Source organism: Mesoplodon mirus (genome assembly GCF_964341445.2).
Source record: "Mesoplodon mirus genome assembly, chromosome: 10".
NCBI lineage: Eukaryota > Metazoa > Chordata > Mammalia > Artiodactyla > Ziphiidae > Mesoplodon > Mesoplodon mirus.
The window spans coordinates 90,618,446-90,642,651 of record NC_138986.1 but is presented as its reverse complement, the minus strand read 5'-3'; the positions used below and the strand labels follow the sequence as shown (position 1 = coordinate 90,642,651).

At 40.5% G+C, this 24,206-nt stretch overlaps 1 protein-coding gene across 5 annotated transcripts; it reads left to right on the top strand.

Annotated features, from left to right (window-relative positions):
* Positions 1-608: 608 nt before the first annotated feature.
* CGAS (cyclic GMP-AMP synthase) lies at positions 609-23,729 on the top strand. 5 transcript variants are annotated; one of them, XR_014295084.1, is made up of 6 exons: positions 609-1,381; positions 5,219-5,438; positions 8,932-9,174; positions 16,791-16,893; positions 19,689-20,377; positions 23,050-23,723. XR_014295084.1 is itself a non-coding variant. In XM_082633341.1 (5 exons), the coding sequence occupies exons 1-5, from the start codon at positions 758-760 to the stop codon at positions 20,038-20,040; spliced, it is 1,542 nt and encodes a 513-aa protein (XP_082489467.1). In that variant the 5' UTR covers positions 609-757; the 3' UTR covers positions 20,041-23,728. The 5 variants fall into 5 exon arrangements, 4 of the variants coding, with proteins under 4 accessions (XP_082489467.1, XP_082489468.1, XP_082489469.1 ...); XM_082633341.1 differs by having other exon boundaries at positions 19,689-23,728; XM_082633342.1 differs by lacking the exon at positions 8,932-9,174 and having other exon boundaries at positions 19,689-23,729.
* The last annotated feature ends 477 nt before the right edge of the window (positions 23,730-24,206 follow it).

Genomic DNA, 24,206 nt, shown 5'->3' with positions numbered 1-24,206 from the left:
TTAAAAAGAAAAGTACCAGGCACGTTAAACTTAGGGGCTTCCTGTCAAATACGTATTTCTGTAAACCATTTGGCTTTAGATAGCGATACTTGAAAGCCTGTATTGAGATACTCTTGAATCACAACGCCAAAGCAGTGTGGATTATTTAAAATGCAAGTGCCATTTTTTGATGGGCTTTTGAGAACCAGTGGCTAAAACTCACCAATAGGAACTTCACAGTTTAAGATTGTGCGTGCTTTTACAAAGTCAAATAATGTGAAATATTTATTCCAATTACAGTCAATCCTCATCTCATTCCATCTGGTAAAATTTTTTTTTCTATTTCCCTTTAATAAAAAAAATGCTTTATTTAAACTTACACTGTAAAAGTTTCTCTGTCAACTTCAGTGTGCGAGAAGGTGTTACAGTTTCCCCCAAAATTTATAGGCGCTACGCCGGCAAATGCGTCTCGCTTTCAAAGCTCGCGAAGGTGTTATGCGCTGCCCTGGGTTCAGTTTTGCGCGGTTCCCAAGCCGCCGGCACCGCTCCACGCGAAGGAGAGAAAGCGGGCGACTACGTGAGCGCCGTGGGCCCGCCCTCCGCGGCTGGGGCGTGGCTCCCCGTGACCGCCTCGCCTGGGCCTCTTCTTCCGCACCGCGTTTGCTAAGTTCCCGCCAGATGTTGAAGTTTCATTTCCAATCGCCACTGCTGGCTCCTCCTCCCAAGGCCTTTTCCCGAAGCCGAGTCTTCGCCCTCTGGGGAGCCGAGAGCGCCAGCCATGGCCCCGCGGCGCGGAAAGGCGACGGGAGCAGCTTCGGGGGCGAAAGCCGCCGCCCCCAGGGTCTCGGCGCCGCGTGTGAAGGGCGCCCCGACCGAGCCTAGAGAGTCCCCGGCCGTCCCTGAGGCCGCCCGGCCCAGCGCGCGGAGGTGCGGCCCCACCAGGCCGTCGGGATCCCGGAGGGAGAAGAGCGGCCCGGACTCCCAGGAGAAGCGGCAGGTACGCACGCGGGCTGCCCGCGCCGAGGACCAGGCGGAGGGTCCGGCTGCTCGGACCGAAGGGGTGATGCCTCCCGCGGCCCCGGGACGGCCCCTTCCCAGGCCTGCATCTCGCCGCGAGGGCACCGCGCGCTCCGCTCGGGAGCGGAGACCCCAGCCCGGGCCCACGGAGGTCCCTGGCCCGCTGGTCCCAGTCCCCAGTCTCGGTCGCGGGAAGGAGGCGCCCGGCGCCTGGAAGCCCCGGGCGGTACTGGAGAAGTTGAGGCTGAGCCGCCTGGAAATCTCTGCGGCGGCGGCGGAGGTGAACAGGATCACGGACCACCTGCTGCGGAGACTGCAGAGCAATAAGTCCGAGTTCAAAGGCGTCGCGCTGCTGCGCACCGGGAGCTACTATGAGCGCGTGAAGGTGAGCTGCGCCGCGCGTCCGCTGCAGTTCCCGCGGCTCATACCCACCTCCTTACGCGTCCCTCACTTCCCTTCGGAAGTAACTCACACTCGTGTTCTTTTGTGGCCTGTGACATAGCTGTTTTGTTTTGGCTTCCCATCTAGATTGCAAGCTCCACTGTCACAGAACGTTTTGCACAACTTTAAACCCTTATACGGCTGCTCAATTTATTGCTGTGGACTCAGTGATATTTGTTTATCGCAGAAAGATGGTGTATGTATCGGTCTTTGAATCTTAAACTCTTTTAGCACTGAAGACCACTCATATAATTCCATCTAAAGCTTCTTGAAAGCCAAGTGAGCAGAACTTGCATCAGACTAATCTGCCTGGAGCATGATTCTTACTACATAAATGTCGATCAGTTCTGTTATGTGGAGGGTCCAAAGGGAAGAGAAAGTTATTGGTTAGAACTAGAGAACAAGAAGACACTTAGAGAACAGTCTCCCATCAGAACCACTCTCCTTTTTATTTATTTATTTATTTTTAAACTTTTTAATTTCGTTTTGGAGTATAGTTGATTAACAATGTTGTGTTAGTTTCAGGAGTACAGAAAAGTGATTCAGTTATACATATACATGTATCTGTTCTTTTTCAAATTCTTTTCCCATTTAGGTTGTTACATTATATTGAGCAGAGTTCCCTGTGCTATACAGTAGGTCCTTGTTGGTTATCCATTTTAAATATAGCAGTACCCCTCTCCTTTTGAAAATCAAGCGGATGGAAAGAAATTCAGTGAAATTTGTTTTATCTAAAACATGTATTGCTTTTAAAAAACTGATTATAAAAGGTATATACGTGTTCATTGTAGAGTTGACCCAGTGCCTGCCCTCAGTAGGTTCCCACAGCACAACAGTACCCCTGCTCCATACTTCTTTCCTCAGCCTCTCCCGTATTTGCCCCTGTTCCGTGTTGATGTCCCTGGAAAATTCAGAAAAGCATACAGAAGAACAGTATTATTCCTGTTTGTTTTATTCACCGTTATTTTGGTGTATTTTCTTCTGTTATGCATACACTTGAATTTCAAAGTTGGATTCCAAACTTTATAATTGGTAAGGGGATAGACAAAAGACACTTCTCATTAACTCTTTTACTTGGATTCATATTGACACATTTCCATTCATGTATTTTATTGTAATATTATCAAATTCTAGGTGAAAATCTGGAAGTTTTCTTGTAGAAATTCCCTGTGGGATTTCCAGTTCATAATGTTCTTTTTGTCCATCCCCAGCACCTCACCCCCGCCTCCGTCTAAGCCACCATCATCTTTCACCTGAATTTTGCCTTTCCAATCTCCTTATTTGCCTTCTTATAATATCTCCACAGAGGCCAGAGTAAATTTTTAAAAATACAAAGCTAAAACCTGGCTTCTCAATGAACATGATGGAATAAAATCTGAACTCCTTTCCAGGATCTACAGGTCCTCGCAGAATCTGGGCCCCGGCCTCCTCTTCAACTTCATTTCATGTCACTCTTCCCCTTGTCCACATGGACTGATTTTTGTTCCTTGAGCTAAAATTTTAAAAGACTTGACAATTCCAAGTTTGGAGAAGATGTGGAGCAACTGAAACTCCCTTGCATTGATGCTGGGAGGATAAATTGGTACCTACCTCTTTTGAAAACTGACATTTTTTTTTAAAGTTAAAGATTCGCCTGTCTTGTGGTCCAACAGTCCCACTCCTGGGTACATGTACAATAGAAACGAGTGCTCATGGCCACCCAAAGGCATATGTAAGAATGCTCAGAACAACTTCATAATAGTTAAACTCAGAACTATTTGTAGTAGTTAAAAACTGGAAACAACCCAAATACTCAACAACAGAATAAGTAAATCGATTTTGGTATATTCCATTAATTCAGTGGAATACTACACAGAATGAAAAAGAACAAACTACCACTATAGACATAACGATATAGGTGAATCTCACAAACAGTGTTAAATGAAAGAAATCAGGTATAAAGGGTACGTACTGTATGATTCAGTTTATATGATGTTCCCAAACAGGTAAGCCTAACCTATGGTATAAGAAGTCGGAGTTCTGGCCGCTCTTGGTGGAGGGCTTCTGATCAGGAGTGGGAATGCTGCTGGGGATGGGAATAGGGCAATTTAGAGTGCCCTCAAGGCTCACTGTCCTTACTGGGATTCAACCATTTTTCTTGAATAAATCCTCCTTGGATTGTTGCAAGCCTTTGGTTAATTTACAGAGACCTGAAAAAGTTGAATTTGACCTTTTCTGCCCGTGTTCTTGTTACTTTTATGGAAAAGTGGATTTTCAGAGGCTCTTACTTCATTCCCACTGATGGCACTTCACGTGTTTGTTTCACCCCCATAGTACGTCCTAGTCAGCTTGGGCTGCCATAATAAAATATCATAGACTGAGTGGCTTAAACAACAGACATTTATTTTCTCATGGTTCTGGAGGCTGGAAGTCCATGATCAGGGTGCCAGAATGGTTAGGTTCTGGTGAGGGCTGTCGTCCCGGTTCGCAGATAGCCACCTTCTCCCTGTGTCCTCGCTGTGTTTCTCAGAGCACATGTGCAGAGACACAGCAACCGATCTCACTTCATCTAAGTCCACCAGTCCTATCAACTAGGACCCTACCCTCCTGATCTCATTTAACCTTCATTATTTCCTAAAAGCCCTGTCTCCAAGTACAGTTACATTGGGGGTTAGGGCTTCAATATATGAATTTTGAGAGGACACGGTTCACTGCACAACATGGTACATCTCAGTTTGGACTAGCCACGTTCACATGGTCAAAAGACATAGGGCAGGGCTTCCCCGGTGGCACAGTGGTTAAGAGTCCACCTGCCAATGCAGGGGACACGGGTTCGAGCCCTGGTCCGGGAAGATCTCACATGCTGCGGAGCAACTAAACCCGCGCGCCACAACTACTGAGCCTGCGCTCTAGAGCCCGAGAGCCACAACTACTGAAGCCCGCGTGCCTAGAGCCCGTGCTCCACAACAAGAGAAGCCACCACAATGAGAAGCCCGCGTACCACAACGAAGAGTAGCCCCCGCTCACCGCAACTACCAGATGCCGTGTTGAATAGTACAGTCCAATAGCTGTACTTGAAGCATACTCCTAATGAGTAAAATACTTGTGCATTTTTAATATAGGAAAATAATCATTTATTATAATTGCTGTAACTATTATTGTGGTGATGAAGAAGATTCTTTGAAGTTCTTATTTATTTATTTATTTTTGGCCACGCTGCACGGCTTGTGGGATCTTAGCTCCCTGACCAGGGATGGAACCTGTGCCCTTGGCAGTGAAAGCGCGCAGTCCTAACCACTGGACCGCCAGGGAATTCCCTGAAGCTCTTAAAATGCTGTGGTTCAAAGACATTAATGTAGTTAGTGTATGACTTGGAGCTCATACTCATTTGGCTGACTGTTAGCTCTAAGGAGAGGGCCCTTGCTCAACTAGTCAGGAGGTAACTACACATATTTTTGAGACCAGTGACAGGGGTCTGGCTCAGTGTGTAGCTCATAACTTAAAAGGTAGCACCTTAAATTTCTTTAATTTTATGAAGCTTTAATCTCAGGAAAAAACTGGTACAGATTTTTAAAGCTTGCGTATTACTTTTAATTGTTTTTAAGAAAATGAGTATAGAACCTACAAACTGAAGCCAATACTCTTCACCTAGTTCTCCCAGTCTCACTCCCAGAGGGTATAAATATTAGAAATCTTGCTTTTCATAGTAGGATTTTAAGTGGAAATTTTAAGAAAAAACATTGTAGTTGGTTGGAAAATATTCACAAGCAAACACATCAGTGCTATTTTTACTGTTTCTTAGATTTCTGCTCCTAATGAATTTGACGTTATGTTCAAACTGGAGGTCCCCCGAATTCAGCTAGAAGAATATCGCAACAGTGCTGCTCATTACTTTGTGAAGTTCAAAAGAAATCCCAGAGGAGATCCTCTGGGTCAGTTTTTAGAAGGGGAAATATTATCAGCTTCTAAGATGCTGTCCACGTTTAGGAAAATCATTAAGGAAGAAATTAAAAATATTGAAGGTAAGATCTTTGACTTTTGATTCTTAAAGATCCAATCATATCTACGAATTGCCTCTCCTGATCTTTCTTGATCTCCGTGCAGCAGACTGTTGTCTACTACCTCCTAGAAACAACTCTTTGCTCTTGATTTTAGTCTGCTATATTTTCTTGGTATTCTTCCTAAATGTTGATTGACTCTATTTTGTTTGTTTTCTGTTTTTTTTTTTTTTGTGGCCGCACCATGCAGCTGTGTGGGATCTTAGTTCCCTGACTAGGGATTGAACCTGGGCCCTCGGCAGTGAAACTGTGGAGTCCTAACCACTGGACCACTGGGGAATTTCTGACTGGCTCTATTTTGGCCTCCACTGAATATTCGCTGAAATGCTGCCTGCGCCGCGTGGTATATGTGGTTGAATAAAATTGGTGGGATGCTGCTCTGAAATTTGTAAACACAAGTTGCAATGCATGCTTGGAAGGGAGTGAACTGGGAGAAGTTGTAGCAGTTGGGGTAGAGTGGGTGGTGGAGTAAGGCCCTGAGGCAGAAAAGAGCTTGATAAGCTCTAGAAGCAAAAAGGTCCACGTGGACAAGGGGAAGAGTGACATGAAACGAAGCAGAAGAGGAGGCCGGGGCCAGATTCTAGGAGGACTTGTAGATCCTGGAAAGGAGTTTAGATTTTACACCATGTTCATTGAGAAGCCAGGTTTTAATTAGAGGGTAATGACTGGCTTTCTGTTTTAAAAAATTTGCTCTGACTTTTTTGGAGAAGATATTTTCAGAAGGCAATTGAGAGTTTGGATATGTTAAGTTACAGATTCCTATGATACGTTGAAATGAATGTGTCAAGTATGTAGTTGGATATGGGTTTGGAGCTCAGAGGGTATGTTTGGGCTGCAGGTAAACATATAACTGGCGTTGACAATGGATGAAAGCACCTAGGTGAAGAGTGTAGATTCATTTTTCATTAATATGATCAATGGTCATTGGTCATCTGATGTGCTAAGTGTTGTAGGTGTTTGGGATCTATTAATGAACAAATAGATGAAGACCCTCACCCTTCTGTACCTTATAACCATGTAAGGCATACACGCCTTTAGTAGCAAATGGAAAACGTAATTACCTTGTATAGTAGGAAGTAGTAAGTCCTACGGTGAAAAAGTGTAGCGAAGTGAGAGGGTTCAGGAATGCTGGGGGTGGCACAGGGGAGAAATTGCAGTGTTGAGTAGAGTGGTAAGAAGAGGATCCCATTGGAGGTTGGGGAGAAGAGAGGGAGCAAAATGCGACTGAGTATTCTGCAGGAGTGGTCAGTGCTGACAATGCTGCTGACATCCAGAAAGCCACTGGAGTTTGGTCTTCGGTTTGTTTTCTGGGGGTGTTGGTAACTTTGACGTGGCAGTGTCAGGGGAGTCCTGAGCGCACAAGAGAGTAGGGCAGCAGGTGTGGCAACTCTCTGGAAAGTGCTGGGTGTGAAGGAAGTAGAAAGAGGGGTAAGTATGGGGGCGCAGCAGATGCAGGGTCAAGGGAGACGTGTCCTGCAGAGTGAGAGACCCTGGATCCCTTTGTATGAAGACAGGCATGCTCCAGTAGGGAGGCGGAGGCCACTGATGCGGGAGAGGGAGTGACTGAAGGAGCAAGGTGAGAAGGAAGGGACCCAGAGACCATATGCACGGTGGCCTCTGAAAGGTGGACAGACACTTCCTAGGTGGTAGTAGGATGAAAAGAGAAGATGATGGGTAAGAGGTCGGTGGGTTGGTGGATGTAGTGACAAGAGAATGATGCTCTAGGATTTTCTCCTTCGTGCTCTGTCTTCTCTCCCCTTGTTGTGCCTTCCAGAAGTCTTACCTGGGAGTGGCCTTTACTGCTTGTGCACCCCACATCCCTGAACCAGGGTCTCTCATCCAGACGTCCTTCCCGAGTTTCTGGCCAGCTGCTCAGTGGCCATCTCCTGTTGGGTCTCCCTCAGGCACCTAGAGCTCAGTGTATCTGAAATGAAGTTCATCTCAGCCCAGTCTTTCTTCTTCCCGCCCAACTCTGTTGAAGAGTAGACTCAACATCAACCATTTCCCAGGCCAGAATCGTGGGATGGCCTCCCAGACTCCTGCCTTCTTCCTTACCTCACGGATTCAGTTTATCCACCAGTTCTATTAGTTTGAATCTCTTTAATTGCTTTCTCTTCTGCGACCTGGGTCTTTTTTTTTTTTAATAAAAATTGTACATATCAAGGTGTACAACGTGATGTTTTGATATGCATAGTGAAATGACTACCACAGTCAAGCTAATTAACATATCTTCTCACATAGTTACCTTTTTGTGTGTGAGGTGAGAGTACCTGAAATCTACTCTCTTAGCACATTTCCTGTATGCAGTACAGTCATATTAACAGTCATCATACTGTACGTTAGGTCTCTAGACTTACTCACCCTACATAACTGCAACTCTGTACTTTTTTTTTTTTTTTTGCGGTACGCGGGCCTCTCCCGTTGCAGAGCACAGGCTCCGGACGTGCAGGCCCAGCGGCCATGGCTCACAGGCCCAGCCGCTCCGCGGCATGTGGGATCTTCACGGACCGGGGCACAAACCTGCGTCCCCTGCATCGGCAGGCGGACTCTCAACCACTGCGCCACCAGGGAAGCCCTAACTCTGTACTCTTTGATGAACATCTTCCCACTTCTCCCACCTCCCCGCCCCTGGTAACCTCCATTCTACAGTCTGCTTCTATACATTTGACTTTCTTAGCTTCTCCATATAAATGCACTTTGCTTAGCACAATGACCTCCAGGTTCATCCATATTGTCACAAATAGCAGGATTTCCTTCCTTGTTAAGGCTGAATAATATTCCATTTTCTGTATATGCCACAACCTCTACCCATTCATTCATCAGAGGACACCTAGGTTGTCTCAGCATCTTGGCTGTTGTGAATAACGCTGCAGTGAACAGTGCTTGCTCCCTGTGTCCTGATGCTCACTGCCTCTCTGTATGACATGCCTCCAGCCTCTGGGCTGGGCTGTTGCTGTTTTGTTTTTTTCAGTTTGGCTGTGCCACACAGCTTGCAGGTTCTTAGTTCCCCGACGAGGGCTTGAACCTGCGCCCTCAGCAGCAAAAGCGTGGAATCCTAACCACTGGACCGCCAGGGAATTCCCGCTGAGGTCTTCTGAATCACCTCTCTCCTCCCTGCTGCTCATCTGGCCTCTTATGCAGGCTTCCCTCCAAACCACCATACACAAATTTAAATGAAAATTTAATCACAGCACTCCCAAACCCCAAAGTCTTCGGGGGCTACTCGTTTTATATACCAGACAGAATCTTGATAGTACTCACACCCCATAATGGGTATCAAAAAATACTGGCTAAATGAGTAAAACACTGCCTTGTGGGGTCATTTTCTTCTTTAGAACTAATTTTCATCTTACACTTAGTACTATGGATCTCCAATTATAGCTATGTTATTTTCCCTGTGTTTTTAGAGAAAACTGGATTGATAAACCCTTTCTTCTTTATTAATATGTTTAAACAGATACAGATGTCATGGTGGAGAGGAAGAGAAGAGGGAGCCCTGCAGTAACACTTCTGGTTAGAAAACCTAAAGAAATATCTGTCGATATAATCCTGGCTTTGGAATCTAAAAGCAGCTGGCCTGCTAGCACCCAGGGAGGCCTGCCCATCAGTAACTGGCTTGGAGCAAAAGTTAAGAACAGTTTAAGACGACAGCCATTTTACCTCGTACCCAAGCACGCAAAGGAAGGAAGTGGTTTTCAAGGTATCTTGACTATGAAGGTTAACTTAAAGGACGTCCATATAAAAGAGTCGTTAATGTTACATACTAGGGCAGTGAAAAGTCAACTAGTGTTATTGGCATTTCAAGAGCCCTTAGGCTAAATAGGCTACAAGATGGGAGTTTGGTGAGAGATGGAATTGAAAAGGGCATAATTGTAATAGCAATATCAAAGACTCAGCTTTAAAGTGTCTGCTAGCCCATGTTTGAATGTTGTTTTTGTTTGTTTGTTTTTAATAAAGAAAAGCAAGTACTGGCCTTGCAGTCAGACTGCCCTGGATCTGAATCCTGAGGCTTCTTCCCTTACTAGCTGTGTGATCTGGGGCTAGTTATCAAGCCCTGCTAAACCTGTTTGCTCATCTGTATATGTTTTTATTACACTAAAAAATATACAAACATTAATATACAAATTCCTTCAAACTTGTAATCATCCGTAGTTTACTTTATCTAACATAGGAGATTGAATGTCAACTAAGTACAAGTATCGTTATATGTAAAATAAACCTAGAAGGTATGTCTTTGCATTGAAGATCATTTTCAGAATGATACTTTATGAGCATGGCAGGGACTGTATATACATTTCATCATATTTCTCAATACCTCATGTCACAGCATATATGCAATAAGTGCTAAAATAGAAAAAAAAATCAATAAAACTACAGTATTCCCAGATATCTAAACTATCTGCCCAGCATTTTAAATTTATTTAAATATTTAAAAAGTTATTCATCAATTTCAATTCTGACATTCCAATCAATGAACGTGCAAAGCTTTATTTAAAAAAAAATAATTCATACACTGTTGGTGGAAGTGTAATATGGTACAATCCCTTGGAGAAAAGGTCTGGCAGTTTCTTAAAAGGTTAAACATATATCTTCCCTAATCCAGCATTAAGTCCATAACATATTTATATAAGAATATATGTGATAGCCAAGATCTGGAAATAGCCCAGAAGTCCATCAAAAGATAATGGATAAACAAACTGTAGTATATTCGTAAAATGGAATACTACTCAACAACAAAACGCAATGAACCACTGATAAGAGGATGGATGAATATTAAAAACATTCACATTTATATAAGAATATATATAATAGCCAAGATCTGGAAATAGCCCAGAAGTCCATCAAAAGATAATGGATAAACAAACTGTAGTATATTCGTAAAATGGAATACTACTCAACAACAAAAAGCAATGAACCACTGATAAGAGGATGGATGAATATTAAAAACATTCACATTTATATAAGAATATATATAATAGCCAAAATCTGGAAATAGCCCAGAAGTCCATCAAAAGATAATGGATAAACAAACTGTAGTATATTCGTAAAATGGAATACTACTCAACAACAAAACGCAATGAACCACTGATAAGAGGATGGATGAATACTAAAAACATTAAGACACGTGAAAGAAAACAGAAACAAAGGGTCCATACTGTATGATCTCAATTATATTAAGTTCTAGAACAGGCAAAATTTATCTATGGTTTTTTTAAAAATTAGAGCAGAGGTTGCCTGAGGTGCTGGAGATTGATTAGGAAGGGACAGGAGAGAACTTTCTGGGGTGATGATAACTTTTTGATGGGGGTTGAAAAAGATCCCACATGCCGCAACTAAAAATCCTGCTTGCCTCAAGGAAAATCCCGCACGTGGCGACAAAGAACACATGTGTGGCAGCAAAGCACCCACATGCCGCACCTAAGACCCAACACAACCAAATAAATAAAGAAAACAAAAAACAAATGACACAGGTGCAGTCATTTGTCAAAACTCATCAAATGCTACATTTAAGATGTGTGCGTTTCACTGTGCAAATCTTACCTAAAAAATCACACACGCAAATAAATATTGAACTCCAGTTCATAATATTCATGCTGAAGTGTTTATGGGTAAAGTATTCTAATTAGTTCCACAACTTGTTTTATTTTATTTATTAAATTTTTTAAACAAATATTTATTTATTTATTTGGCTGCATCAGGTCTTCACAGAATCTTTGTTGTGGCATGCAGGATCTTTGGTTGCGGTGTGTGGGCTCCAGAGCACATGGGCTCAGTAGTTTTGGTGCGTGGGCTTAGTTGCCTGGCAGCATGTGGGATCTTAATTCCCCGACCAGGGATCGAACCCACATCCGCTGCACTGGAAGGTGGATTCTTAACCACTGGACCATCAGGGAAGTCCCCATCCACAACTTGTTTTAAAATAACAGTTTTCTTTAAAAAAAAGAATTATGGATGGATAGATGGATAAATATGTGATAAAGCAAATATAAAAAAAAAAAAAATAAAAAAATAAAAAATAAAAAAAAAAATAAATAAAAAAATAAAAAAAAAAAAAAAAAGCAAATATAGCAAAACATTAATTGTAGAATGTAGGTGGTAGGCATATGAATGTTTACTATAAAATTCTTTCAACTTTTTCTGTATGTATATATATATGTATATATATATATATATATACATATATATATATATTTTTTTTTTTTGCGGTACGCGGGTCTCTCACTGTCGTGGCCTCTCCCGTTGCGGAGCACAGGCTCCGGACGCACAGGCTCAGCGGCCATGGCTCACAGGCCCAGCTGCTCCGTGGCATGTGGGATCCTCCCGGACCAGGGCACGAACCCGTGTCCCCTGCATCGGCAGGCAGACTCTCAACCACTGCGCCACCAGGGAAGCCCTTCTGTATATTTTTGAAGGATTTCAAAATATTAAGTTTAAACCCACTTGAAAAAATTCCTCCAGGTGGTTAAGCTACCCAACTTAGTATTGCTTAAATTCATTGTTTTCATTATTGTTTCTAATTTTAGGTATTGGAATTAAATTTTAATTTAGCTTTGTTTCATAACTGTATAAAGCATTCACATGGTTCCAAAGTCAAAGCTACAGAAAAAAGTATTCTTAGGGAAACATAGCTTCCCTTTATATTCCCTCTACACTCTTCTCTCCTTCCCTGATTGGAAACCCTATAATTGTTTTCAGTTCACCTTTCATTTTTAAAAAGTACAAATAAATACATATATATATATATTCATATGCAACACCCCCTCTTTAAGATAAAATGTACACTTTTCTATTTTCACTTAATAAGATATCTAGGTTATCGCTCCATAGCTCTGTGTAGAGATAGCACTGGTTCCTTTTTTAAAAAAATTTTTACACTGTTTTTAAAGGTTACTTTCCATTTACAGTTACTACAAAATATTAGCTGTACTTCCCGTGTTGTACACTACACCCTTGTAGCCTATCTTATATCCAGTAGTTTGTACCTGCCCCTCCCCCCTGCACTGATTACCACTCATTTGTTCTCTGTATCTGTGAGTCGTCTTCTTTTTTGTTATCTTCACTAGTTTTATTTTTTAGATTCTACATGTAAATTACATCATACAGTATTAGTCTTTCTCTGACTTATTTCACTTAGCATAATGCCCTCCAAGTCCATCCATGTTGCTGCAAATGGCAAAAATTCGTTCTTTTTTTGGCTGAGTAGTATTCCACTGTATATATATACCACATCTTCTTTATCCATTCATCTGTTGATGGACACTTAGGTTGCTTCTTCTGTATCTTGGCTATTGTGAATAATGCTGCTGTGAACATTGAGGTGCATGTATCTTTTCGAATTAGTGTTTTTGTTTTTTTTTGAGCACCCATTCCTTTTTACAGTCTGTTTTTCCAGCTGGTCAAGGAATAATAAGTCCATATCTAATTTTGCTGGTATTGCCAAAATCACCTCCATACAGAATTCACCAATTTGCATTCCCACAGAAGTGTATGAGAGTACCCATTTCACCCTCAGCTTTAACAACAGAACTCATTAAACCCTTTGGAATTTTTGCCAATAATCCAAAAAGAGAGAAATGATATTTCAACATAGTTGTTTAAAATAAACTTTTAATTTTAGAATAGTTTAAGATTTGCAGAAAAAGTACAAAGATGATATAGAGAGTTCCTATATACCGCATACCTATTTCCCATTATTAGCATCTTACATTAATATGACACATTTGTCATAATTAATGAACCAATATTGATGTAGTCTTGTTAATTAAAGTCCATACTTTACTCAGATTTCCTTGGTTTTTACCTAATGTCCTTTTTCTGTTCCAAGATCCCATCTAGGACGCCACATTGCATTTAGTTGTCACGTCTCCTTAGCCTCCTCTTGACTGTGACAGTTTCTCCGTCTTGCCTTGTACTTGATGACCTTGACAGTTTTGAGGAGTACCAGTCAGATATTTTGTGGAACGTCCCTCGTTTGGCATGTGTCTCATGCTTTTCTTGTGGGTTAGACTGGAGTTCTGAGTTTGGTGGAGGAGGACCGCAGAGTTGAAATGCCATTCTCATCATATTACATCAAGGGTACATCACGAGTATGACTTAGCACTGCTGAGGGAGTGTTTGCCAGGGTTCTCCACTGTTAAGATCCTCTCTTTCCCCCTTTTCACACTGTGTTATTTGGAAGGAAGTCACTGTGCACAGCTCACACTTAAGCTCACCTCTTTATTTTTTTTAAATTATTTATTTATTTTTATTCGTTTGTGCCGGGTCTTAGTTGTGGCTCGCGTGCTCCTTAGTTGCGGTATGTGAACTCTTAGTTGCGGCATGCATATGGGATCTAGTTCCCTGAGCAGGGATCAAACCCAGGCCCCCTGCATTGGGAGCGTGGAGTCTTAACCACTGTACCACCAGGGAAGTCCCTAAGCTCACCTCTTTAAGAGCAGAGTATTTACACAAATTATTTGATATTCTGCATGGGAGATTTATCTCTTCTCTCCCATTTATTTATTTACTAAAATCATATCAGTATGGACTCATGGATATTTGTCTCGTATTTGGGGCTATAATTCAATACTGCTTTCATTTTGTTGCTTAAATTGTTCCAGCTTTGGCCTTGAGGAGCTCTTTCATTTGTCTCCTGTGTCCTTTTGACAAACGTCTCATAATTGTGGGTTTTGTTTTGTTTTCAGCACTAACTCACTTTCTGGTACTACAAGATGCTCCAGGCTCATCTTGGGTATTTCTTGCCTCAGTCCTAGAATCAGCCATTTCTCCAAGGAACCCTGTATCCTTTTATTGGAGAGTGTACTAGAACCATGACCTGGGTGCTGTGTGTGCTCTGCTACTGGGGTGTCATCCCTCTCAGCTGGGGTAGCAAGGAAATATATGTATGATTACTAACCCCAGCATATGCACAGCTCTATAGGTATTTCCATGTGTCACCACCTGTATCTGTTTTAAGTGGTACATGAGTTCACACTGATGTCTCTAACTTAATCCATTACCACGTGGACCATTCTGCCTTCTCTCCTTGCTCTCTGTAACCTCTCATTCCAACAGTGAGAAACCTGGCTCCCACCATCTGCCACCCACCTACTCCATTGTTCCTTGTTCAGTTCCAGTCCACATGTATGGATGGTTCGGAATTGTAAATCCATTCCCCTGTGTGCACGGTGCATGTGTACAGTTCCTTTTGCCTTCAGTCTTACAGACCCCATTTCCAAAGTAACTTAGGTCAACACCTTTTGCCCCCATGCCCTTCAAGGAGTTTGTGTCACACATTCGTAATACAGTTAGAGTCCCTTTTCACAGTCTGCATTACTTCTTGAGATCCCTTGACCTTCCAAGTGACTTAACAGTTTGTGTATGTTAAGGTTCACTCTCTGTGCCATGAAGTTCTGTTGGTTTTGACAAATGCATTGCATCGTGTATCTACCATTACATGATATCAATAGTTTCACTTCCCTAAAAAGTCCCTGTGCTTCACTTATTCAACCCTCTGCAGCCCAAACCTCTGGCAACCGCTGACCTGTTTACCATCTCTATAGTTTGCCTTTTTCAGAATGGCATAAATGGATGTTGTAAATGGATTTATACAGCAGCTATGAGCACACGTTATCTCTGTGCCACCTTCTCCATATATTTATTGTCTGTATATATTGTGTAGGCTTTAGTATACTCTTTATTCTGTACCCCCAAAATCTTTGTCTGTCCTTGAGCTATACCATATTGTCATACATAATGTGACTTTATAAGTCTTGATATCTGCTCTCCGACTTTGTCCTTCTTAAAGAGTGTTTTAGATATTCTTGACCCTTTTATTTTCATAAAAATGCTGGTATTATCTTGTCAAGGTCTACAGAAACTTTTTTTTTTTGAGTTTTGATTGTGAGTGCATTGACTCTATAGATGAATTTGGGGAGACTTGATATATTTACAATAACGAGTCTTCTAATTCATGTGCAGGTGCACATCTCCATTTATTTAGATATCCTCTAATACTTTTTAGTGAAGTTTTTTTTTTTTTTTTTTTGCGGTACACGGGCCTCTCACTGTTGTGGCCTCTCCCATTGCGGAGCACAGGCTCCGGACGCGCAGGCTCAGTGGCCATGGCTCACGGGCCCAGCCGCTCCACGGCATGTGGGATCCTCCTGGACCGGGGCACGAACCCGCGTCCCCTGCATCAGCAGGCGGACTCTCAACCACTGCACCACCAGGGAAGCCCATCAGTGAAGTTTTTGAATTTTCTCCACAGAAAGTTTATATGTCTTTTGTTAGATTTACTCATAGGGAATTGTAACTTTTTATTATGAAAAATTTTAAACCAATAGAAAAGTAGACTGAAGAATATGTTGAACTCACGCATACCTGTCACCCAGCTTCTTTTGTATTTCCTACATATACAGTTATATCATCTATCAGTAATGATAGCTTTGTTTCTCTCTTTCCAGGGATATAACCCTATTTTTCCTTCTCTTACTGTGCTTGCTAGGTTAGCCAATGCATGTTGAACAGAAATGGGGATAGCACACAGCCTGCCTTCCTGATTTCAAAGAAAAAACTTCAACTTTTTACATTAGATTATCATGTTACTGTGGGTTTCTTTTTATAATCTACCTGTTATTAGATCAAGTTTCCATCCACATTTAACTTACTCAGAGGTGTTTTCTTTTAATGATGAATGAATGTTAAATTTTATTAGCTGTACTTTCTGCTGCTGTTGAGTTGATCATATGTTTTTCCCCTGTTCTGTTAATGTGACAGATTATATTGATTGATTTTTAAAATTATAAACCAATTTCTGATTAAAACCAGATAGTGATAGGATGGTCAGAGCTTAAAAGAGCTATCCATGGTTAAAACTTGGGGAGAAGGGGGAGATCATTCTGTTCTTACATAAACTCCCAAAAAATAGAAAAAAAGGAAATGTTCCCTGGTTCATTTTACATGAATACCCAAACTTGCAAGCATGATATAAAAGGATAAACAAAAAACTTCAATCAATTCAAATTATTATTGAAACAAAACGTCAACAGACTGTATTTAGCAATATATAAAAGGTAATACATCTTACCATGGCTAAATGTATTAAGCTCTGAGTTCTCCCCCCAATTTTTTTTCTATCTTGGCACATTGTTTGCTTGTTCAAATCACTTGTTTTAATATGTAATCACATTATTTATCTGTTCACTTCTTTTGGTCTATCTCCCCCTAGAAATTTTTCAGGATGATATTTTAATGAAGGAAATCGTTTAAATATTGTGTTGTTTATATTGTTTGTTTTTGGTAAAGTGCTTTTCTATTTTTCTTTTGGAAATTAAGAAGAAACATGGCGTCTGTCCTTCTCTCACATTGAAAAGGAAATTTTGAAAAATCACGGACAATCTAAAACATGCTGTGAAACTGATGGAGTGAAATGTTGCAGGTAACCTCCTTATTTTGTGAAATGACAGATTATCAATAGAATGCTTAGTTCTTTGTTGACTCCATAGTTTAAACCTGAAGATGATCCTTGGTGGGTTGAGTCCTGGGGGCAGTGCATGGCTGGATTGACCTGGAGTATTAGAGTGTAAGAATGAAACCAAGGAAGCCAGGTCCAAGGGACTAAGGAAAGAGTGTTGTTAGAAGGCAATGGTGGGACTTCCCTGGTGGTCCAGTGGTTAAGACTCTAAGCTCCCAACACAGGGGGCCCGGGTTTGACCCCTGGTCAGGAAACTAGATCCCGCATGCCACAACTAAGAGCCTGCATGCCACAACTAAAAGATCCTGCACGCGGCAACGAATATCCTGCATGCGTGCCACAACTAAGACCCAGCACAGCCAAACAAATAAATAATAAAAATTAAAATTAAAATTAAAAAAAAAGTAGGCAATGCTGGGGAGCATAGTCCTGAGCCTGGATTATATGGATGTGGATGTATGAAAGTAGGACAGAGCGAAGGGTGTGAACACTAGTCATGACTAGCCGTGACAATTGGATTTGTCTTAGTGTTCTGGTTGCTTCAAGGTAATGAATATTAGTGTTGCATAATGGGAGGAGACCAGAGGACCACTCTTATTGGATGCTGGTGCTTGCTTTGAGGTGGTTTGGCTGTGTTGAAGGCCAGGGACTGACCAGGTAAATTTGAAACAACACTGAGAGATGGGTAATTATTTTTCTTGGTAGCATAGACACCATAAAGAACTGAGCTTGAAAAGGAATCATTCATTTGAGTTTCTAAAGTTGTCTGGAATAAGGATCACAAAAGTTAAAAGGTTAAAACAAGAATGCCCAATGTGCAGGCACAGGAAGTTCTTTAAGGCTTCATATGCAGGCTTTGAAGCAAGCATTAAGAAAAATATATTGTTGATTAGGCTTAGTAATTTTATAACATTAAATTTTGTCAACTGCTAAATAACTGGATGATTAATGTAAACCAAAGTAAGACAAAATCATTTTATAAAAATTAAAACAAGATTTTTCTAGGTACTAAATAACTGGATGAATAATATAAATATCTGCCGGTTTCATGTAGTTGAATTAATCCTGATAGAATAAAATATTTAAGCCAGGAATGGGGAAGAGGAAAGGATAAAATAGGTTCTTGAAACTTTAAAGCATGTATTTGAAAAAATAATTAGGTTTTAGAATGACTCTCTAATTATATTATTTATATATATTGGGTTGGCCAAAATGTTCGTTCAGTTTTTTCCGTAAGATGGCTCTAGTAGCACTTAGTTGTCTTTAACTTCATTCAAAACAATTTTGTTAGATTGTATGTTACAGCTGTCATATCAGCGTGCATTTAAAAAAAGACATCAAAATTTGGTGAATTTTTGTGTAGCTATTTTAATATTGAAGATAGAAGAAAAAAAGCAACATTTTTGGCATATTATACTTTACTATTTCAAGAAAGGTAAAAACGCCACTGAAACTCAAAAAAAGATTTGTGCAGTGTATGGAAAAGGTGCTGTGACTGATCGAACATGTCAAAAGTGGTTTGCAAAGTTTCATGCTGGAGATTTCTTGCTGGATGATGCTCCACGGTCAGGTTGACCAGCTGAAGTTGATAGTGATCAAATCGAGACATTAATTGAGAACAATCAATGTTATGCCACACGGGAGATCACTGACATACTCAAAATATCCAAATCAAGCATTGAAAATCATTTGCACCAGCTTGGTTATGTTCACTGCTTTGGTGTTTAACTTATGGGTTCCACATAAGTGAAGTGAAAAAACCTTCTTGACCATATTTCCGCATGCGATTCTCTACTGAAATGTAACGAAAACGTTCCCTTTTTAAAACAAATTTGTGATGGGTGATGAAAAGTGGATACTGTACAATAATGTGGAATGGAAGAGAACAGGAGGCAAGCAAAGTGAACCACCACCAACCACACCAAAGGCTGGTCTTCATCCAAAGAAGGTGATGTTGTGTATATGGTGGGATTGGAACAGAGTCCCCTATTATGAGCTCCTTCCGGAAAACCAAACAATTCCAACAGTACTGCTCCCAATTAGACCAACTGAAAGCAGCACTGACAAAAAGCGTCCAGAATCAGTCAACAGAAAACGCATAATCTTCCATCAGGATAACGCAAGACCACATGTCTCTTTGATGACCAGGCAAAAACTGTTACAGCTTGGCTGGGAAGTTCTGATTCATCTGAAGCGTCCAGAATTAGTCAACAGAAAATGCATAATCTTCCATCAGGATGATGCAAGACCTCATATTTCTTTGATGACCAGGCGAAAACTGTGTACAGCTTGGCTGGGAAGTTCTGATTCATCCGCCGTATTCAGCAGACATTGCACCTGAGGATTTCCATTTATTTCGGTCTTTACAAAATTCTCTTAATGGAAAAAATTTCGATTCCCTGGAAGACTGTAACGTTCTGGGACCTGGAACAGTTCTTTGCTCAAAAAGATAAAAAGTTTTGGGAAGATGGAATTACGAAGTTGCCTGAAAAACGGCAGAAGGTAGTGGAGCAAAACAATATGTTGTTCAATAAAGTTCTTGGTGAAAATGAAAAATGTGTCTTTTATTTTTATTTAAAAACCAAAGGAACTTTTTGGCCAACCCAATATCTTTATTGTTGTTTGTATCTATATGTATTATAATATCTGTATTGTTTACTATATCTATATGTTTTTCCTGTAAGATACCTAAGGTTCTTTGTGGAATGAAACAGGTTGTAAAGAAGTAAAAATAAATGGTTTTCTTTTTTATTCAACAGGAAAGAGTGTTTAAAACTAATGAAATATCTTTTAGAACAACTGAAAAAAAAGTTTGGAAACCGAAAGGAACTGGATAAGTTCTGTTCTTATCATGTGAAAACTGCCTTCTTTCACGTCTGTACCCAGGACCCAGATGACAGTCAGTGGCAGTCCAAGGATTTGGAGCTCTGCTTTGATAACTGTGTGACATACTTTCTTCAGTGCCTCCAGACAGAACAACTTGAGCATTATTTCATTCCTGAAGTCAATCTCTTCTCTCGAGACCATATTGACAAGCTAAGTAAAGAATTTCTGTCAAAGCAAATTGAATATGAAAGAAACAATGGATTTCCAGTTTTTGGTGAATTTTGAAATTATATTTTTAAAAAGAATCAAGAATTAGAATGACTTTATAATCATTGAAATGTGTCACAGCAATGATTGACTAAAATGAATGTAAATGATTATTCAGCTCTCAGTTTCTCTTCATAAACTCTAATCAATAAAAAAAGGATGGATTATCCTAGGAAACAGATTATTCAAGGAATAAGAAGCAAAGGAGTATTTAAAATATAAAAGCTTTACCAGAGTGGCATGAAAAGGACAAAATACATATCACCTCAATTAAATTCATCAAGCACTGACTGAACACCACTTCTTACCTAGCACAGATGTGTGAAGGAGGCAAGGTCATTGCCTCCACGAACTGGTAGGTTTCGTTTAACATACAAATATGTTTGGAAGCCATGTCCTGTCCTATGTGTTAGGATAGGTAAGAAGGAAATGAAAAAATAGGTTCTGTGTGTCCCGGGAAGTTCTTAATCTTTCATAGAAAAATATAGGATACTTTTCTACACATGGCTAAATATAAAACATAACTTACTTTCTTTTAAGTAATACTTTTATATGTATTTCTGAAAAGGCAATACACACATGGTACAAAACTCAAAGAAAAGGGTATGGAATAAAATGCCATCCTCTCTCCTCTGCACTTAGGCAGCATTCAACTTGAGGCAGTTGCTGTCTGTTAACTTTTTCCTATTCAGATATTTTACACATTTTCTTACTGGCTTTTTAAATTGTTTTCTCATTGTCATTTTGTTGTCATTCTCATATCATGAATAACTTCTGTGTAGACTGTCTATACCAATTTTTGTGTCTTCTAGTGAGAAAGGTTTTAAAATTTAAATTTTGAATGTATCAGTCTTCTTTATGCTTGTGCATTTTATGTATCTTCAACAACCTAATGTGTTTGAACATACTAAAACTTGGACATTTGGAGGAGAGTTTTGGGGACAGTGTATGATAAATAAATAGAAACTTAGGCAAACAAAAAAATCCAAGCTACTTTTAACTCCAGGAAAAAATGAATGTGCGCAAGAAAACTAATCATAGTCTAATTTGAGAATATTACTCAACTGTAAGTATTTGTGAAGTCAAAGTAATATTATAACTATTGACTATTAACCTTATCAGGATTATGATTAGTTATATGGAGAGGATAGGGCCTGAGTGCTTGTGAGTGACGGTGGTAGAGGGGGTTGGACTATATTAGTTTCCTACTGCCGTATAACAACTTACCACAAACTTCGTGGATTAAAACAGTATACATTGGGGCTTCCCTGGTGGCGCAGTGGTTGAGAGTCTGCCTGCCAATGCAGCGGACACTGGTTCGTGCCCTAGTCCAGGAGGATCCCACATGCCGTGGAGCGGCTGGGCCCGTGAGCCATGGCTGCTGAGCCTGTGTGTCTGAAGCCTGTGCTCCGCAAGGGGAGAGGGGGAGAGGCCACAGCTGTGAGAGGCCCGTGTACCGCAAAAAAAAAAAAAAAAAAAACCAGTACATATTTATTATCACAGTTTCTGTGGATCAGGATTCTGGGCATGGTTCTGCACAGGGTCTCACAGGGCTTCAGTCAAGGTGTCAGTTGGGACTGCAGTCTTATCTGAGGCTTGACTGGAGAAAGATCCACTTTTATTGGCAGTATTCAGTTTCTTACAGTTTTAAGACTGAGAACTTCAGTTACTGTTGGCCAGAGATTGCCCTCAGCTGCTAGAAACTGCCTTCAGTTCCCTGCCATGTAAACTCCCAGCATTGGCAGCCCATAACATGGCAGCACTTCAAAGCTGGGAGAGAGGGAGAGACTCCAGCAAGAGGGTGCAACAGTCTTATTTAACATAATTACATACACATGATCATGTACATCCCATAACCTTTACCGTATAATTGGTTGGAAGCAAGTGATTGGTCCCACCCATGCTCAAGGGGAGGGGAATCACTTAAGAGTGTTATGTCAGTTTAAACAACTGTATAGTTGGGGGAAAACACTACCCACAAGACTACTCTCACTTCTGACATCAGTTGCAGTTTCAGGAGATTCTCCAAGTCATTCTCAGGTTTGATAATTCACTAGAAAGACAGAACTCAACCGAAACCAGTGTATTTATGGTTACAGTTTATTACAGGGTAAGGATATAGGTTAAAATCAGCTAAGGGAAAAAGCACATAAAGCAGAGTCCATGAGGGTACCAAACACAGGCATTCTTTTTTCCCTGGGGAGCCATGGATACATTTTATCTCTTGGCATCAATGTATAACAATACACATGGAATATTGCTGACCAGGGAAGCTCACCTAAGCTGCAGTGTTCACAGTTTTTATTGGAGCTCAGTGGTTGGCTTGATTTAATGCTGTTTTTCAGTTTTGGTATCAGTTATCTTAGCTTTATGAGTTGAAGAGTTTTTCAACTTTTCATCTTTTATTTCCAGAGGGTATGTCAGATTTACCCTCTTGAAAGCCCTTGATTACTTTTCCTGTTTCTTCTGTTTTCAGCTTAACTACCTGAGTTAATTTTACTAATTTAGGAAAATACAGTCACACTTGTGAATTCATATTTGACATACAGTGTTCTTACTAAAGAATCAGCTGTTGGTTTTCACTGAACACTGTATGTTCTAATTTGTTAATTTCTGCTTTTACCTTTCTTCTTTTCTCCTATCAGTCTTCCTATCAGTAATACCAGGAAATTACTAGTGCATAAATGAATAATGTAGGATTAGGTGATGAGGGCCTAACTAATTATACACAAATATAAATACTAAATGTTAATATGAGTAATTATCACATAGGGAACAGAAAACTGTACACAAAACTATAAGGGGAGGTAGGGGAACATGATTAGTCAAAGAAACTTTCATGGAAATCAGTTTACCTAGGATTTATTTTAGCATGGAGTGCTACGCTAAAATGTAAGAAACAGCTGTTGTGTATTTTTGTCCCATGAAATCTTTTTACTGTTTCATTTCAAAGCAGGTTAAGTATAAGAAAACTACCAAGGGACTTCCCTGGTAGTCCAGTGGTTAAGAATCTGCCTTCCAATGCAGGGGATGCGGGTTCAATCCCTGGTTGGGGAACTGAGATCCCACATACAGGGCAACTAAGCCTGTACGCTGCAACTACTGAGCCTGTGGGCCTCAACAAGAGAGCCTTCATGCCACAAACTACAGAGCCCATGCGCTCTGGAGCCCGCGCACCGCAACAAAGAGCCCTCGCGCTCTGGAGCCCACGTCATAACTAGAGAGAGGCCCGTGCACCACAACAAAGACCCTGCTCACTACAAGAGCCTGCATGCTGCAACGAAGATCGCGTGGGCCGCAACTGAGACCTGATGCAGCCAAAAATAAATAAATAAAATAGATAAATATTTTTAAAAGTACCAAATAAAATACTATTTGATAACCAAAAAATTAAAGGGCTATTGAGAAAGACATATCAGCTTGTCTTTTATCATAGAAACAAATTTACTGTGTTAACAGCATCTTTTTCACTGCTATGACAACATCTGAACAAGCTTTAAATGCTTTAAAGAGTGACCTTAAATAGCAATGTTACAGGAGAAAAAATTTGTTTTTATTTCTTTAAAGATAGTAAAAAGTGAACTTTTAATGCTGCAGTCCTTAAGATCCATACAAAAATTTTCAACTCAAGGTTATATTTGATTTTATGAAAGTATAAAATATTAAATTCTACATTAAAAAATTCTTTTAAACATCTTTATTGGAGTATAATTGCTTTACAATGGTGTGTTAGTTTCTGTTTTATGACAAAGTGAATCAGCTACATATATATACATATATCCCCACATCTCCTCCCTTTTGTGTCTGCCTCCCACCCTCCCTATCCCATCCCTCTAGGTGATCACAAAGCACCAAGATGATCTCCCTGTGCTATGTGGCTGCTTCCCACTATCTATTTTACATTTGGTAGTGTATATAAGCCCATGCCACTCTCTCACTTTGTCCCACCTTACCCTTCTGCCTCCCCGTGTCCTCAAGTACATTCTCTATGTCTGCGTCTTTATTCGTGTTCTGCCCCTAGGTTCTTAAGAACCTTTTTTTTTTTTTACGATCCCATATATATGTGTTAGCATACGGTATTCTTTTTCTCTTTCTGACTTACTTCACTCTATGACAGACTCTGGGTCCATCCACCTCACTACAAATAACTCAATTTCGTTTCTTTTTATGGCTGAGTAATATTC